At 52.2% G+C, this 18,749-nt stretch overlaps 1 protein-coding gene across 1 annotated transcript in view; it reads right to left on the bottom strand.

Annotated features, from left to right (window-relative positions):
• SORCS2 (sortilin related VPS10 domain containing receptor 2) overlaps positions 1-18,749 on the bottom strand; it is a 489,055-nt gene that overhangs the window by 43,339 nt on the left and 426,967 nt on the right. Inside the window, exons 9-10 of the mRNA XM_057705965.1 lie at positions 9,156-9,335; positions 4,233-4,379 (exon numbers count right to left, since the gene is read on the bottom strand). Coding sequence (XP_057561948.1) covers positions 4,233-4,379; positions 9,156-9,335 — 327 coding nt within the window. The remainder of the gene's footprint in view (positions 1-4,232; positions 4,380-9,155; positions 9,336-18,749) is intronic.

Raw genomic sequence — 18,749 nt, 5'->3', positions numbered from 1 at the left:
TGATCTGGGTCAGATACCGTCAGGGCCTGATCCAGGGGAAGATGGACTCTATTTGTACCAGAGTTTTAAAAAATGTATTAGTGGTGTCACATACTGTATGATTCCACTCACAGAAAATGTCCAGAGCAGGGAAATCTATAGAGACAGAAAGTGGATTAGTGGTGGGCTTCCCTGATGGCGCAGTGGTTAAGAATCCGCCTGCCAATGCAGGGGACACGGGTTTGATCCCTGGTGCGGGAAAATCCCACATGCCGCGGAGCAACTAAGCCCGTGCGCCACAACTACTGAGCCCACATGCTGCAACTATTGAAGCCCGTGTGCCTAGAGCCCTTGCTCCACAGCAAGAGAAGCCACCACAATGAGAAGCCCATGCACCACAATGAAGAGTAGCCCTCGCTCACCACAACTAGAGAAAGCCCCCACGCAACAAGGAAGACCCAACGCAGCCAAATAAATAAATAAATAAAAATAAAAATAAAATAAAATAAAATAAATTTAGAAAAAAAGAAAAAAAAGAACATGGAAAAGAACGTGGAGTAGTGATTGCTCAGGGCAGCGGGTGGGATGGGGAGATTGGGGTGGTGACTGAAGGGTATGGGGTTTCCTTTTGAGGTGATGAAAATGGTCTAAAATGGACTGTGGTGATGGGGCACAGCTCTGTGACGATACTAGAAATCACTGAACTGCACACTTTAAATGGCTGAATTGTATGGGATGTGATTGGTACCTCAGTCCAGCGGCTAAAAACAAGAAAACAGATAAGAGGTGGTAAAATGCGCTGAAAGAGGCTCACTTGTGAAGCAGACTCAGTGGGCTAGAGACTCTCCCCAGGGCAGCCTGGGGAGCCCCGTGCCGAAGATGGCAAGGCCCGTGGCGTGGGGAAGCCTGGTCACTGAGTTGCCCTGGAGGAAAGCCCCCCCATCCAGGAACACTTGGATTGAACAGGGTAAACTTGACCCACTGTGGAAGGTTAAGCTGTCACCCGTCCTGGATTTCTCCTGGTTTCTTACAATTGAGAAGCAGGTTGGCGACCGAATACCTTCAGTGACACCCTTCAGGCCCCTCACCCATCCAATGGCCAGGCACTAATGGGGAGGGCGCGTCCAGGGGGAGGGGTGCCCGTGACCTCTGTGGGCAGGGCCAGTCTCCATCTGCAGAAGGAAGCTCTACAGCAGGAGGAAACGCGGCCCGCCCTCCTGTGTCCCGCTGGCAGGCTCCTGGGCTGAGAATGTCCGGCCCAGCCACGGCCTTGCTCTGGTGCTCCAGGGGTCCTGGGGGACCAGGCGGGGCCTGGAGTGGCCGAGCTCCTGGGCTGGTCTCCCTCGGCTGCAGCCAGCCTTTTCCACGTCCTCGATGCGCCGTGCCCTCAGTCCCACTGTCTGTGCGCCGTGGGCAGAGCGAGCCAGGAGCCAAGGCTCACGGCACCCGCCTGCCCCTCCCCCTCCCCAGCCACTGCTGCTCCACCCCGGCTGCCGGGCACCTGTCGGGGCCGGAAGTGGGACACTCCTCAGGGTCCCCTGCAGTCAGCAGTGGCCCACTGGACACTGGCAGACGCGGGCAGAGCTGTGGACCCCTTTGGCGCCGTGGAGGGCCACACCTGTCTTCCAGCCAGTCTTGGAGCTGTGGGGGGTGCTCTGCTGGTGTCTGAGAAGCTGACACAAAGCCCAGCCAACTGGGCTGAGCTGATGGAGGGCATGGCAGGCTGGACAGGCCTGGAGAGGCCGACCCCCAGGGCAATGTGCCCCTGCCTGTGTGACGGGACGGGGAGCGCTGAGTGCCAGGCTGCTCTCGGGGTGCCCAGCCAGACATGGAGCAGTTCCCCCGAGGACACGCAGGGCAAGAGAGGGAAAACCCCAGGGGCAGGCGGGTGCCAGGGGAGTCGGTGCTTGCCCTGACGGGGTGACCCAGGTACCTGCAGGGCTTGGTGGATGTGACGTGGGCCAAGCTGGGAGCCACACGCTGCCCCAAGGCTCCCCCTCCTCGGCTCCTTACACGCAGGAGCTGGCTGGTGCTCTACGGAAGCGACCAGCGACTGTCGGACGGCCGGAGGCCTGTGATGTTGGCCGCCGTGAGCGAGGAGACCCGCCCCCCCGGACACCCCACGGCTCAGCTCAGCACGGTGTCAGAGAAGAATTACTGCGGGCAGCAAAACAAATGGGTTTTCATTCTGAATCCAGATGTCAACAGACACAAAAGCATCTTCCAAGCGTGACTTATTCTAAAACAGGTCTGACCCACACTCATCCGTTAAAAACGTCCCTCACTTCCCCGTCACTGGAAGGAAATCTCCCCAGCCAGAGAGCCGGTCAAATGGCCCTGGAAAATCTTCATGATCCGGAGTGAAGAGAGAAATAGAAGACAGAAATCACATGTGTGTCGGAATTCCAAAGAGGACTTTTTAACGTGAATATGAGGCGAAGGATTGTAAAGAAAAATGCCCGATGACCGTTACTTCTGGGTGATGTGGGTACAGGTGTAACTTATTCCCCTTTTTATACATTTCTGCATTTTCCAAGTAGTCTGCAATAAGCAGAAATCACCTTTCTGAGGAGAAAGAAACCCTCAAGTGCAGTCTGCCCTGTGCTTTGGGATGCGTGGCTGAGTGAGGGACACAGTCTGAGAAGAAACCCAGGAGAAGGGCCACGCTTGCCCCACCCGCATGCCCCCACCCGCATCCCCCCCACCAACCTGGCATCCTCCCCTCCCGCTGCCACCAGGGCCACACACACAGGGTGACAGGCCTCGGAGCCAAGGCTGAGATCTCTGTCTTTGGTGCCCAGTGGGGCATCCTGCGTACTTGTCCTCTCTCCGCTGTGCTCTTCAGGCTCTCTGCAGGCCTGCCTGCGGCCACGCACTTACCAGCTGACTCCTACTTTCATTATTTTAAGGCCGGGACATAAATCTCGAAAGGTTATCTCCTCACTGAGCTGCATAATTGCAGACAAGAATCTATTCTTAGCGAAAACTTGCTTTGACAGATTAATATGGCTTAACTTTGTCGATGATGATACAAAAATTAGCCCTTTCACAGCAATTCTGTTCTCAGAAGAGCTTTTACAAGCGGCAGGTAATTAATTCTCCCCGTTGGTCGACAGGTGCTATTATCCTCTGTTATTAGTGGAAGCGGGGCTTATGCAGAGGCCGAGCGTAGGTCCCTAGTTGGTGAGGTCAGGGATCGAGGGACCCACACTGCCCAGGCTGAGGCTCTGCCCAAAGGGCACAGAGTCCCCCCACCCCCGGCCCTGGGGGGTGGTCAGTGGCTGGCCAGGCAGGGTGCCTACCACCTTCAGGGGCCCTGCAGAGATCCAGGCAGATCCCTAGAGGGCAGGATATTTTGCTGTTTTGTGTGCTGATGTATTCCCAGCACACACAACAGTGCCTTGCACACAGTAGGTCCCCTTACATGTTTGTGGAATGAATATTCCTATAAAATAGGCACTGTTTACAGAGGCACAGCAATGATGGTGGTCCCTGACTGTGAGGGGCTTCTGGTTGAGGCTAGTGGGAAACAGAAGCAAGTGTGCCCAGTGAAGTCTTCTCAGTGGAGGGGACATCTAGACAGGGTTTTCAGGTGTCAGTAGAAGTTCACCGAATGAAGAAGAAAATGGCCCTCCAGCCCTCCCCACCCCCAAGGCAGCCAAGACATTGGGGCAGCCTATACTCATATTCATGTAGAAAATCACCCTTAGAACAGCAGGACCTGCTTGGAGCTCATGACATTTGGGCTGTGTCCTGCCCTCTCCCCACTTATCAGCTCCCGACTTCCACAGGCAGAGTGTACTCCCTGGCCCTTGACATTGGCCAACAGGGCTTAGCAGATGCAGCACAAGCAGGCTTACAGTGCTCTTGCAATGTTTCTGCTAGTCCTCTTGCACCTCTGCTATTGTCCGAGAATGTGCCTGGGCTGGTCCCAGGAGGAGGATGCCAGATCCCCTCCTAAATCGGCCAAGTGTGAGAATGAACCCAGCTTCTCACAGATCTGGAGTGACCGCTCTTTGGGGTGGTTTGTTACACAGCACTGTTGTGGCAAGAGCTGACCGATATACTCCCCTCTCTGACCTCTTCTGTAAAGCAAGGAGTTTCCCGTGGCCCTCTCTGTCACACCCAGAGAAACAGGTGGTTCGTGTCTCCCAGACGGCCCTTCTCAGATGTCAGCATCTCTGACCCCCAGTCCTGCAGTAATGTTTAGTGCCTACCCCGGGGAAGGTGTGTGCAGGGAACAGGGCACTTACGGGCTTGCAGTTGGTTGGTTTCCCGTTCATGTCGGTGCTGGGAGGCCTCAGGTAATCCCAGTCTCGGCCTTTGTTGTAGGTGATAAGCGTCACCACCTTCCCGTCAACTTTTTGGTTCGCCAGGAAGACTCCTTTCACCCCTCGGACCTGGGACAGAGGTACAAGGAGGATGGTAAAAGCCTGCCTGGCCCCTTGCTAAGTGCTCTGTGTGCATGGCCTCATCTCACCCCAACAACAGCCCAGAGCAGAGGCTGACTGTACACCCTGGAGGCGCGTGGGGCTTAGGGGACAAGGGATCGGAGATGCTGGCCTGAGCTTTGACTGGGAGCTGGTTCTGTCTGACCCTGAATCCCGAGTGCATTTCACGACACCGAGCTGTCCTCCCAGGTCCAGACCCCGGCTGTTGGACGGCGAGCAGAGCCCTGGCCCCTGATGTGCCTGTGCATCTCGGTCACCCTGTCTTCAGCCAGAGCTCCTGATTCAGAGCCCCAGCCCACCCTGCTCCCTCCCAGTGGACCCTCAGGGCCTGGACCCATGCAATTGCTCCAGGCTTTCCTCCGGGGACTCCCTCAGCTCCACCACACAAGAAGATGCCAGGCTGTAAGGACGGGATCTCTGCTGGTCCCAGCCTATCCTGGAGAGGGGTCAAGTTCCCTGTGCCCCCTTTCTCAGGGTTTCTTTAGGGGCCCAGGGCAGTGACCACACACAACCCAAAGTCAGTTACTGAGTTGGCTCATAAGAAATGGTCAGATATCAGCAATTCTCAACTGTTCAACCTTCGGGTTCCACAGAGATAAAATTTTTCAGCAAGTTCCTTGGGCGTGGAGGCCTCGGACCCTGTAACTGGGGCCTGCCAGTGTAGCCTGAGCTCCTCGGAGCCCCTGAAGCAGCTTTTGTTGCTCTATAAATAGCATGAACCCAAGGCAGCTGAGGCTGAGTTATGAGACTTATCCGACGTTCCACGGCCAAGGGTGATGCTTAGGGCGAGAGTGATACTACAGTTATTAAGTGCCTTCTACGTGGTGCTCGAGGCAGTTAGTAAGTGCCACCTCATTACATTCTCAGACCCCGGGACGCTGCTGCTTTCCTGAGCCTGGATGCCACATGCCTGACAGGTGCGGGGCAGGCCAGGGAGAAGCCCGAAGGTTCTGACGCACAGTGAACTGGGTGTGAGCTTCCTGTGGCTGCCTCAGCAGGTGGCAGACAGAGGGGCTTAAACTACAGGCGTTTACTATGTTACAGCTCTGGAGGCCAGAAGTTCAGCCCGGGTCCCACTGGGCTGAACGCAAGGTGTCGGTGGGGTGGATTCCTTCTGGAGTCTCCGGGAGATGCCGTGTCCTTGCCGTTCTCCGAGTCTAGAGGCGCCGAGGTGCTTGGTTTGTGGCTCCTCCGGCCTCTTCAAAGCCAGCGATATAGCATCTCCCTGGCCATCCTTCTATGATTTCGTGTGTTTTCCCGCCCATCCTTCTGCCCCTCCTTCCACTGTGAGGACCCTGGAGATTACAGCGGGCCCCGTGGAGAATCCTGGGAAATCTTCCCATCTGCTGAATGCTAACCTCAGTCCCTCTTTGCCCGTGTCTTCTGCTAGGATGCTGCACTCTGGGGTGGGGACAGGGCTCTGGCCCTCATTTCCACAGACGAGGCTGCGAGGATGGTCCTTTTTGGGGACAGCCCCGGGGCAGGAGGACCGTGGCCCCTTCTCTCACTGATGGTGACACCACTCTGTCTCCGGCTCGCCTGAGGCATCACCAGGAGGCAGGCACCTGGCCTGCCTGGTGCTGAGCCTAGACGCCTGCCCCAGTGTCCTAGGGGCAGACAGGATGCTGATTTGTGCAGTGACGGCTGGCATGATCATGAAAGCGCTCTTTTATATCCCGGCTGATCTCCATGAAGACACCCAGCGGTAAATACCATGCACCCTCCCGTCCCCGAGAGGTGGGAACGGGCCAGGTCTCCCTGGGGCAGGTCTGATCAGCTGGATGCTGGCTCCCAGCATCGATGTGCCGTCTTCCCATAACTGCCCTCTTCCCGGCTGTGCTCGTTACCTGGGGCTGCTGTAACGAAGTATCACAAACTGGGGCGGGGGTGGTGCTGAAAACAACAGGAATTCCTCCTCTCAGGGTCTGGACGCCAGAGGTCCAAAATCAAGGCATTGGCAGGGCTGCCCTCCCTTGGAAGTTTCTCAGGGAGGGTCCTTCCTCACGTCTCCCAGCTTCACGCAGCTCCAGGTGCTCCTGGGCTGTGGCCACGTCACCCCGACCTCTGCTCCGTCTTCACAGGGCCCTCTTCCCCGTGCGTCTGTGTCTCCTCTTCTGATCTTAGAAGGACACTCGTCATTGGATTAGGGCCCAGCCTAAGCTCATCTCAGGATCCTTCAGTTAATGACGGCTGCAAAGATCCTTTTCCCGAATAAGCTCATGGTTGTGGGTTCGAGGGATTGGATGTGGCTATATCTTTCGGGGGCCCCTGCTCCGCCCACCACAATGACTGTCTCCCGACTGTGGCCAGGGCTCCAAAGGGTCAGGGCACAAGACTGGGCGCCCCTCAGCCCCGCTTCTAACCTAGGCTCCAATGCAAAGAGGCTCCCAGAAAAGGGCTGCTGTCTGGTCTAGAACCAGGACCCACCCTGCAGAGGTGAGCGCTCACAGGCCCTTGAAAGCCCAGGCCTCTTGGGGCAGTATTTGCCTGTGACGTCCGGGACAAGACATTTTTCCTGGATCCACCGTTGGCTGAGCAACAGCCACGACAGTAATGGACCCGGCATGTACATAGACCCTCTAGGCCAGGCCCTCCCCATGCACTATCTTGAATCCCCAGAAATGCACCTGCTGTGGAAACGGTGGCAAGCTTGCTGAGCACTGAGTTGGCACCAGGCGCTGCTGTACATGTTTAACGGAAATGGAGGCCTCGAATTTGCACAGCAACCCTCTGAGGAAGGTCTTACTGTCATCCTCATTTTGCAGTGGGGAAACTGAAGCACAGAGAGGTTAAGTAACCTGCCTAAGGTCACACAGCAAATACATACCAGAACTGGGATTTGAACCCCGGCAGTGGGGCTCCAGAGTTGTGCTTGTAACCACCTCCTGTGATTCCCATTAGGCAGATTTCAGAGAAGCGAAGTCACTTGCGAGGAGGCCAAGCTTTGGATCTGGCCGCTGTGAACTGCAGTCCCCACGGCCTCTTACTGCCTGGTCTTTGGCATGAATCACCGTTCCGCAGTTCCTTAGCTGGTTGATTTCTGCTCGGCCTCAACTCAGTCTGCACCCCTTCCTCCAGGAAGCACTCCCTGACTACCACCCTGGACTGGCCAAGTGCCCCTCAGTGTCCTCTAGAGGCTGACACACCAGGTGGGAACACTGCTGGGAGCTGGTCTTTCTGTAGAGTCTGGAGCTCTGGGAGAGGTGGTCTCTCCTCCCTGTGTCCTGGGGGTAGGGCCCGGGGCCCGGCGTGCAGTACAGGCCAAGCACACACCTGCAGCGGGCCGTGGACGTTCCCGCCTGTGGCGCCCTCCTCCCGTGTCGGTTACACGCCTGTCCTGTGTGGAACTCTCAGCGAACAGCAGTGACCACGGGCTGTGCGGCCCGGGAAGTAAACCCCGGCAGACGGGTTGTCACTGTGACCAAATGATTACATTCATTTCTTCTTGTTCTGTGCTGCTGTTGACCACGCAAAGGTGCAGACTGCAGCCCGGGCCCTGTCTTGGGGGCCGCCTCCCCCCCGTGATCAACCCGCGCTGTCTGTCCAAGCCTCGGTCGCCACCCACGGGACACCGTCCCCAGCCCCGCGGGGACAGCAGAGCCCGGCAGGCCCACCACCAGCACTTACTAGAGATCACGAGACCCCTGCAGGTGATCCCACTGTCTGGGGGCTCCCTGAGGGCAGGGCACGAGGGAGGAATTCAAGGGTGAATGACCGACCGAGGGAGTGCCAGCCAGGGGGATGGACGGAGCTTGGCCGACACACCTGGGCTGCCTCTGGGTTTTTGCTTACTTCCGGTCTACCTGGGCAGGTCGTTGTCCTGTCTGAGCCTCAGGTTCCTCAGCTGTAATGTGGCTGAGGGACCCCCTCCCTGGCTCTGGTGTGGACAAGAGCAGGGGAGGTGACCGTGAAAGGCCGGGTCCAGGCTGGGCCCACCGTGGCTGTGGGATTGACATTTGCGGAATCCAAGTACAGGATGATATGGTCCATGGATGTTTTCTCAGCGGAGGGAGCCTAGCACGGGAGCCAGGAGGCCCGGTTCAGAGCCTCCCATCAGCCCCTTGGTGTCACGTGACGAGAGCAAGTGGAGGCTTAAGTGGGACACAGATGGGGCAGGACCCCAGGGAGGGCACAGGGAGGTCTCGGCAGGCGGGGAGGCCCCAAGCCCCAGCCTCAGAGAGAGGAGCTGCGGGGCCAAGGGAGAGACAGAGGGAGTGCGAGACAGCCAGACGACATGAGATGCACGGAGGGGGACGGACGAGGAGACCACGGCTGGGGCGGGGGGAGGCAGAGAGGCTGAGAGGCCAGAGACGGACTGGGCGGATCCTAACGTCTGTCCCCCAGGCCCCACCTGGCCTCAGCCTGTGGCACTGGAGGCAGGAACCGCTTTACAGGTACTAGTTGGCAACTGAGTTGATGGTGGGGATCTCTAACCTGAACCCCAACTCAGCCAAATGTTACCCCCCCAAATTCCATTCTTCTCATGTCGACCTGTATTACAAAGCACTCCATTACTGGATCTTGAATTTCATCAAAAAGAGCACGTTTTCTCTCTTGTTCTGAAAGTACCTACATAGTACCCTCCCCGACCTGCAAAGCCTAAAATATTCGGCCTTTGACAGAATTTGGGCAGGTCCTCAAGTTGCAGCATTAGAGCCGGGGGTGGGGGAGCCCGGGCGGGGCGGGGGGAGACCTGGAGCCCGCAGCCCGCGCTGAGGGTCCCACCTCGAGGATGTCGACGAGCACGCTCTCCTCCGCCTGCCGCGAGCTGCGTACATCCTCCAGCACCAGCGAGTAGCGCAGGCCACGCGGGTCCGACTGGTACAGGTTGTAGGTGTCAGTCTGGTACCACTCCTGCACGGCCACCAACACCTGGCTCTCGTCTGTGCTGAAGACCTGCAGATCCTAGGGACGGCGGGGAGCCAGGGTCAGAGAAGGGCTGGGGGCCAAGGGGGAGAGGGATGCTGGCCTGGGGGTGGGGGCGTGGGGGGTGATGGGGCAGGCCTTGGGGGAGGGGGCTGGCTTCGCCACAGGCCTTTTGAAGTCAGGCTGACCTAGATTTTCATCCTGGCTCTGTCCTCTCAGCTCTGACCTTGGACAAGTCCCTTTATCTTCCTGGGCCTCCGTTTTCCCACCTCTGAAATGGGGATAACATTCCCACCCTCTATATGCGGGTGTGGGAGGAATGCCCAGGCACTGGGTGGGGCACAGTAACACCCCTCCCGTCTGTCCCTGCAGCGAGGAGAGGAGGAGCTCTTCCTCCGTGTACCCCCAGACTGTCAGAATGCACCCCAGACCATCACCTCTGGGAAGCGGGATGGGTCTCCTCCCGGGCCCCTCCCCCATCCCATCCTGAGGTTCAGGCCAGTCATCTGTTGTTTATTCATTCAACACGTATTCATTAAGCGCCTACTGTGTGCCAGGCACTGTTCTGGGCCCTGGGCTACCCCAGGAGCCACACACTGTTCTCTGGCCTGTGGGAACGGACACTGGGCGAGAGGGATGGATGAACTGGCTCCAGCCTCGCGCCGGGGACCGCATGGCTGGCCTGCTACCAGCGCTGCCCTTTGCACACAGCTCCTCCGGGCCAGGCCACCCCTGCCCTCAGCCCCAACTGGGACCAGAGCCAACAAGAGCCCCCCAGGGCAGCGGGCAGCCCAGGGCTCTGCAGGAGCCAAGGGCAGGTGCCTGGCCAGCAGGCGGGCGGGAGGGCCGCCCTGAGCAGGTGAGTAGCAAAGGCCAAGGCCCAGAGCCTCGGGTCCGCCTGGAGCAGGAGGCCAGGCAGCTCCAGAGTAGGCTGGGTGGCCGTCTCAGGCTCAGCTCCAGATTGTACGATTCAGAATAAAAACCAAAAACCAGTCAAATAAAAAGGAAGAAGAAACCCAGGACTAAGCGTGGTTTATTTTTCTGTTCACTCCAGCCAAGGCCAAAGGCTGCGTGGGAGCTGTGTGAAAAGGCATCTGAACAGGCCCATTTCAAAGCCATAAGGAGCTTTAATTCTGCAGCCTTTACTGTTCGCCTTCTATCACGCAAGGCTTTTATTGCCTCTCGGGCAGTAGAGCTGCCGAGGTCCAGGAGCTGGAGCTGGATGGTGGAGGGAGGTGGGGGCAATGCTGGCCACAGCCCTCCATCCCGCCCACCGAGGGTGGTACAGTTTGGGGGTATGCCTCCCTTTACATTTCTCACCAGATGTTAGGACACAGAGACAGGAAACATTTTTCTTCCTCTAATAGCAGATCTGGTCCCTACTCTGCCCTGCCAAGCAAGACCTTCAAATGAGAAGAAGAGGTCACCTGGACAGGGCACAGGCTGGTGACGGCTGCTCCCCTCCTGCCTGCCCCAACCCCCATCCCCGAGCTATGCAGCCAAAAGAAGGGGCTTTGCAGAAAAGGGATGCCGTGCTGTGATACACCCAAGTGCACCTCCCAACCAGGGAGAAGCCTGCAGCACGAGCGGGGCACTGGTCTGTGGCCGTAAATCTAACCCACAGACGTGGGTGGACGCAAGCTGCTCACAGCCAGGGAGGGGTTACAGAGTCAGGGGTCACAAGGTCTGGAGGTTCCCATCTGTGAAATGGGACAGTAGGCTGGTGGGGCGTCAGAGGGATGCCTGTGAAACCCGGAAAGCAAGGTTATCTCTGCTCCTCTCACCCGCCTCCCCTCCTGTTTCTCCACACTCGGCCACAGGCCAGGCTGCACTGTGTCCACCGGGGTATCGGTCATTCTGCGGCCTCCGCAAGAGAAGGCCTTCCATCTGCCCGAGGTTCCCAGCTCACGCCGGGCCTGCGTCAGTCACATGGGGAGTGATCAGTGTTTACTGTTATTGCATTAACTCCGACTCTGTCTCCCCCGCACCCGCACCCGCGTAACTGTTTACATAACCCGGGTAAATGTTTACTGTAATCTGGGAAACAAAGGAAAATGTGTAAAAGGAGTAAAAGGTGCCTGTAGCGCTACCCCTAGAGAGACTTGATATTAACATTTAAAAATGTTTACTTCTGGGCTTTTTCCCAAGTGTGGTTCATAGACTTTCTCATGTATGGTTTGCAGCTTGCTCTTTCACATTATATGGGGAGCGTTTTCCTCTGTCATTAAAATTATTTATAAACACCACTTTTAGGGACTGCGTGATATTCCCTTTGTGGATGTACCGTATTTCATTGACTATTTTCCCACCGGAGAGCTTTTAGCATCTCCAAAGTTCTGTGTAAGACGGTCATAAACATTCCCAGACATAGATCTCTGCATCCCTGTATTTCCTCAACATAAATCGAAGCGGGCAAATGGCTGCATCAGAGAACAGGAACATTTTTAAAGCTCTTGTTACATGTTGTTCAATTCCTCTCCTGAGAGTTTACACTCCTTCCCCACCAGCAGGGATAGCGGGCGCTCATTTTACTTCACGCACCGAGAACAGTCTTTTAAAAATCTGTGTTTTAAAAATCTTTGTCGATTAGAGAGTGATAAATAGTATGCAATTTTTTCTTAAATTTGCATTTACGTTATCCTTTTTTTAAAAGAAAAGTTAGAAGCAGAGACGTTTGTTGACTCCATTTTTAAACTAATGACGTTAAAAAAATTACACATAGGTATATGTGTTGGCAAGTGCGTACAGTTAGTTATATGGCCTGGAGGAATTTGTTGAAAGAAACATCAGAGTTGTCAGTGTTTGTCATTAGGTAGAATTAGGTTTGTAAATCACAGAAACTGGGGGAAAAAAGTGACTCAAAGAAGATAGAAACTCATTTCTCCTGAATGCAAAAGAAGTCCTAGCTGGAAAGCAATGGACCAGCGAAAATTTGGGGTGTGTTAAACTAAGATGAAGGCTAAGAGTAAATACTGAGATGTCTCTAAGAGTTCCTGCAGCAGTTCCTCTGAGGAATGATGAAGTGAGATTGTCGTGGGAAGGAGGGAGGGAGAGGTAAGCAGGTGGAAACTGTGTGTATGGATTTGCATTATTCCATCAGCTGTAGTGAAAACATTTTAAAGAGGTAGTTTTGGAAAGTTTAAAAACATTTTTAATAAGCATGATAGGCAAAATTTCCCCGTAGATTTTTACATAAAATTCAAGGAACAGTGACAGTGAACACCAAATTCTTTCAGCACTTTGAATATAGCAACTCACTGCCTTCTGGCCTCCCAGGTTTGTCTTCGTTTTATAACTTTATTTATTTGTTTATTTATTTATTGGCTGTGTTGGGTCTTCGTTGCTGCACACAGGCTTTCTCTGGTTGCGACGAGTGGGGGCTTCTCTTCGTTGTGGGGCACGGGCTCCTCATTGCCGTGGCTTCTCTTGGTGCGGAGCACGGGCTCTAGGCGCGTGGGCTTCAGTAGTTGCAGCACATGGGCTCAATAGTTGTGGCTGATGAGCTCTAGAGCACAGGCTCTAGAGTTGTGGTGCGTGGGCTTAGTTGCTCCGTGGCATGTGGGATCTTCCCGAACCAGGGATCGAACCCGTGTCCCCTGCATTGGGAGGCAGATTCTTAACCACTGTGCTACCTAGGAAGTCCCAGGCCTCCAAGGTTTTTGATGAGAAATCTGCTTATAATCTTACTGTTGACCCCTTGTATGTGACAAGTGTCTTCTCCCTTGCTGCTTTCAGGGTCTTTCTTTGTCTTTCCACAGTTTGATGATAATATGTCTTGGTGTGGAAGGCAGCATTTATACTACTTGGAGCTCACCAAGCTTTTTAAGATATTTATAGTCATGTCTTTCAACAGTTTTAAGGAAGTTTGGAGCCACTATCTTTTCAAATAATCCCTCTGCCCCTTTCACTCTGTCTTCTCCTTCTGGCACTTCCATAATGCACGTATTGGTCCACTTGATGCTGTCCCACGGGTCTCTCAGTTGGTGTTCACTTTTCTTCAATCTTTTTTTCTTTCCTTTCCTCAAATTTTATAATTTCAATTGTCCTATCTTCAGGTTCCCTGATTCTTTCTTCTGTCTGCTCAGATCTGCTTTTGAATCGCCCTAGTGGATTTTCCATTTAAATTATTGTTCCTTTTCTCTCCAGAGTTTCTTTTTGTTTCCACTTACGCGTTCCATCTATTTTTTGGTACAGGCACACCTTGGAGATACTGTGGGTTCAGTTCCAGACCATGACAATAAAGAATATATCACAATAAAGTGAGTCCCACAGATTTTTTCGTTTCTCAGTGTATATAAAAGTTATGTTTACACTTATCTGTAGTCTATTAAGGGTGCAATGGCATTATATCCTACAAAAGGTAAGTTACCTTAGTTAAAAAGTACTTTATTGCTAAAAAATGCTAAACATCATCTGAGCCTTCAGTGAGTCACAATCTTCTTGCTGGTGGAGGGTCTTGGCTTGATGCTGGTGGCTGCAGACTGATCAGGGTGCTGGTTGCTGAAGCCTGGGGTGGCTGTGGCCGTTTCTTAAAATAAGACAGCAATGAAGTTTCCTGCACTGATTGACTCTTCCTGTCGTGAACAATTTCTCTGGAGCGTGCAATGCTGTTTGATAGCGTTTTACCCATAGTAGAACTTCTTTCAAACCCTGCCACTGCTTTATCAACTAAGTTTATGCACTATTCTAAATCCTCTGTTGTAATTTCAGGAATCTTCACAGCATCTTCACCAGGAGGAGGTTCCATCTCAAGAAATCCCTTTCTTTGCTTATCTGTAAGAAGCACCGCCTCGTTCCTTAAAGTTTTATCATGAGATTACAGCAATGCAGTTACATCTTCAGACCCACTTCTAATTCTAGTTCTCTTGCTATTCCCACCACATCTGCAGTTACTTCCTCCACGGAAGTCTTGACCACCTCAAAATCATCCGTGAGGGCAGGAATCAACTTCTTCCAAACTCCTGCTAATGTTGCTACCTTGACCTCTTCCCATGAATCACAAGTGTTCTTAATGGCATCTAGAATGGTGTATCCTTTCCAGAAGGTTTTCAATTGACTGCTCAAATCCATCAGAGGAATCACTGTCTACAACAGCTATAGCCTTAGGAAATGTATTTATTAAATAATAAGACTTAAAACTCAAAATGACTCCTTGATCCATGGGCTGCAGAATGGATGCTGCGTTGGCAGGCATGAAAGCAACATTAATCTCGTTGTACGTCTCCATCAGAGCTCTTGGGTGGCCAGGTGCATTGTCAAATGGGCAGTGATGTTTTGAAAGGAATCTTTTTCTTCTGAGCAATAGGTCTCAATGGTGGGCCTAAAATATGCAGTAAACCATGTTGTAAACAGACATGCTGTCATTCAGGCTTTGTTCCATTTATAGAGCACAGGCAGAGTAGATTTAGCACAATTCTTAAGGGCCCTAAGATTTTTGGAACGGTAAATGAGCACTGGCTTCAATTTAAAGTCACCAGCTGCGTTAGCCCCTAACAAGAGAGTCAGCCTGTCCATTGAAGCTTTGAAGCCAGGCACTGACTTCTCCTCTCTCGCTATGAAAGTCCTAGACAGCATCTTCTTCCAACCGAAGGTTTTTGTCTACGTTGAGAATCTGTTATTTAGTGTAGCCACCTTTATTAATGATCTTAGCTAGATCTGGATAACTTGTGGGAGCATCTACATCAGCACTTGCTGCTTCACCTTGCACTTTGATATCAGGGAAACAGCTTCTTTCCTTAAACCTTGTGAACCAACCTCTGCCAGCTTCACACTTTTCCTCTGCAGCATCCTCACCTCTTTCAGCCTTCAGAGAATTGAAGAGAGTTACAGCCTTGCTCTGATTAGGCTTTGGCTTAAGGGAAGGTTGTGGCTGGTTTGATCTTCTATGCAGACCACCCAGACTTTCTCTGTATAAGCAATAAGGCTGTTTTGCTTTCTTAACATTTGTGTTTTCATTGGAGTTGCACTTTTAATTTCTTTCAAGAACTTTTCTTTTGCATTCACAACCTGGGTACTTGGGGCAAGAGGCCTAGCTTTCTGCCTGTCTTGCCTTCCTCACTAAGCGTAATCATTTCTCGTTTTTAATTTAAAGTGAGCAAAGTGTGACTTTTCCTTTCACTGGGACACTTAGAGGCCATTGCAAGGGTATTAATTGGCCTAATTGCAATACTGCTCTGCCTCAGGTAAGAAGGCGGCCCAAGGAGACAGAGAGAGATGAGAGAATGCTTGGTTGGAGAAGCAGTCAGAACACACACTTATCAATGAAGTTTGCCCCCAAACAATTGCAGCAGTGACATCAGAGATCACTGATCATGAATTACCGTAAAATATGGTAATAATGAAAAAGTCTGAAATATTGTGAGATTTACCAAACTGTGACACAGAGACACAAAGCGAGCAAATGCTGTTGGAAAAATGGCACCAATAGACTTGTTCCATGCAGGGTTAGAGTTGCCACAAACTTCTAATTTGTGGGGAAAAAAAAGTATGCAATATCTGTGAGGCACAGTAAGGTGAGGTATACCTACATTTGTAATTTGTTTGTACATTGTTTTCTTGACTTTCTCATCGTTTCCTTTCACTCTTTGAGCATCTTGAAGACAGTTGTATCAAAGTCTTTGTCTAGTAGATCTGCCATCCGGTCTTTCTCAGAAAAAACTTCTGTTGGTATTTTCCCCTTTGAATGGATTGAACTTTCTTCCTTTGCCTTGTAGTTTCTCTGTTGTTGAAAACTGGATCTTGGAATCTAACAATGTGATACTCTGGCAATCAGATTCTCTCCCTTCCCCAGGGTTTGCTGTTTTTTGTTTTTGACTTTGATTTTACTGCTGCAGGCTATCTGCATGTCAGGGATCAGCCTGGGGTGTAAACTGGAGTTCTCCTCAGGTCTTTTCTGAGCCCGAGCTTTCTCCTGGGGCATGCTTGGTGACTTTCTAAATTCCTCCATATGCGTGGTTGATTTTGAATGTCCTAGTCCTTAAATGTTGGCTCCCAAAAGGGAAAAGAAGGAAAATAAAGGTCTGTTGGGGATGGAAACAGGTTCTGGCTGTAACGGAGTAGGACCCCATGGGGACCTCCCAGGACAGACCCCTCCCCCACATGCTCTGTTTCAGCTCCTCCCTAAAGGACCTAGATAACAGTATCTGATGCACCTTTTCTGAATTGTTTTACAGATGCTAAGACCACCACCACGTGGAGGAAATTAACTACTTGAAGATCACAAGCACATGACACTAGAACTACTGGTATAGACTCCAGAGTTCCAAAACAGTTACATCAGGCAGATTCACTGTTGTCTAAGCGAGAAGAGGGACTCCTGTGCTTCCACTCCACCCTCTTCCCCAATCTTCCCTGACCTCACTTCCTCCTTTATTCTTATGCTTCAGGGATTTGATTTTCTTTTATGTAAACAGATCAGAGATAAGGACTATTTTATTTTAAAGTAAATTTGCATTTACTTTATGCTTATGAATGTTTTTATATAATCAATAGTTATTTGGATTCTCCCCCTCTTTTGTCTGTTTACAGCCTTTGCCTACGTTATTTTTTTTTCTGTCAGGGGACGTGAGTATTTTTTTTAACCTCTACAAGTAAACCATTTAAGCAAAGGGTGCTAGCAAACACGATAAAGACTGTTTACCCACTACAGCTCTCAGAGGCAGGGGAATTAAAGCGCAAGAACGGTACCATGGATACATTTTTAAGCAGAGGGAAAATAGAGCTGATACAACACAAAACTTGGCAAAACTGTGTTGAAACGGATCTCTTCTACCTTTGCGGTTGGCAAGGTGGAAACTTTTAGAAAGCAACTGAGCTCCACAAATATTTCTATCCTTTGTCTAGCAGTTCTTTCTTAGACTGACTTGAGAAAAAAAAAGAAAAAAAAGGAATACCTGCAGGCCCAAATATATTCATGGCAGCACTGTTTATAATTATGAAATATGGAAACAACCCAAATGTCTAAACAACGGGAGTCTGGCTTAGCTGAGCAAGGTACGGTCTGGGTCTCCTGAGTTGAGAGTTTTGCAGTCATTTAAAGAGGATATCATGTGTCATTCGGGAAAAATTCTCCTGAGACATTGTCATGTGAAAGCCAGGCTGTAGACAGAGTGCCTGCATGACGCAGCCACAGCAATGCAGCAATGTCGCTTTGGCTCAGGGCCAAGGACCTAGGGAAACCAAACAGGGCTCGGGAGGGAGGGAGGGAGGGAGGAGATGGGGGGAGGGAGGGAGGGGATGGAGAGCGGGGAGGGAGGGAGGCTGCGGTGAGTTCCCCTCTGCTCTGATTTCTATTGTTTCCATGATGTTACTCCCGCAATTAAAGAGAAAAAAAGATGGGGGTGTTTTGAGGGGAGGAAAAAAGCAAGAGTTTTACAAATTCACTGTATAACAACAAAATCTGATTAGGAAATTCAGTTAGCTAGCTCTCCATGTTATTGGTGGGCACACGGGGGTCTGGCTGCTCTCCTGAGTTCCGTGGAGAGGAAGCAGCTGTCTCTCTGTATAGGCAACTTTCTCAGCAGGACGTCCGTGGCTTGAGGACCCCACAGGGCTCAGGGTGGGGTGGGGTTGGGGGGATCCCTGAGAGCATCCGACTTGGGCCTCGTCCTCCACTGCCTGTCACTGGGTTCTGGGCAGGATCCCGGAGTGAGGACCCTTAATGCCAGTGCAAATGCCACCAACGGAAATGGGTCCCTGGTCACCCCTTGAAACTGGATGACGGGAGGGGCGTGTCTGTGTCTGGTTTCTGTCACCACTTACGATGTGGAGGCTGTATTTGCATCGCAGCCTCGTGATTCTTTTCAGTGACCCCCGATTTCCACAGAAACGGGAAGCTGGCAGGGAGCGCATGTTGTCAAGCGGTGCTTCCTGCAAATTCCACCCAAAACCGAGAAACACTCACTGCCATCTCAGCCGTGGACCAGGGAGGTGCAGCCAACGCTCACGGTCACAGAGGTCATGACTTGTGGCTGCAGCCTCCTCAGAAGACCCTCAGAAATGGCCTGGCTGCTGGTTCAGCTCCCCGTGTCCCAGGAGAGGAGCAGCAGCTACCCCGGTCCCAGTGCCAGAGGGGAGCAGGGAGAGACCCAGGTGTCCACCCAGCCCCTCTCCTCAACACCAGGACACAGGATGCTGATAATGCTGCAGCCCCCGGGGGGAGGAAGAGCCTCTCAGAAGCTGAAAGACCCCTCACCCCCCCAGGGATGCCAAAGGCATTTGCCCTACATGAAACCATTAGCTTGTCATTTATTTACTCAGCCAAGACTGGAGAGACCCTATTAAGCTTGCTCCTTTCCTTTCCTCTCCTTTCCTCTTTCCTTTCCTTTCCTTTTCTTTCCTCTTTTCCTCCTCTTCCTTTTCTTTTCCTAAAGAGACGTTTTTGAAAAGTTTTAAAAAGTCTCAGGAACTTTTTCCATTTCTGGCTCAGGAGGGGTCTGAGTTGTCCCGAGCAGA

The sequence above is a fragment of the Hippopotamus amphibius genome, chromosome 13, assembly GCF_030028045.1.
Source record: "Hippopotamus amphibius kiboko isolate mHipAmp2 chromosome 13, mHipAmp2.hap2, whole genome shotgun sequence".
Lineage (NCBI taxonomy): Eukaryota > Metazoa > Chordata > Mammalia > Artiodactyla > Hippopotamidae > Hippopotamus > Hippopotamus amphibius.
The sequence above is the reverse complement of the archived record's forward strand: the minus strand, read 5'-3'. Positions and strand labels throughout refer to the sequence as shown.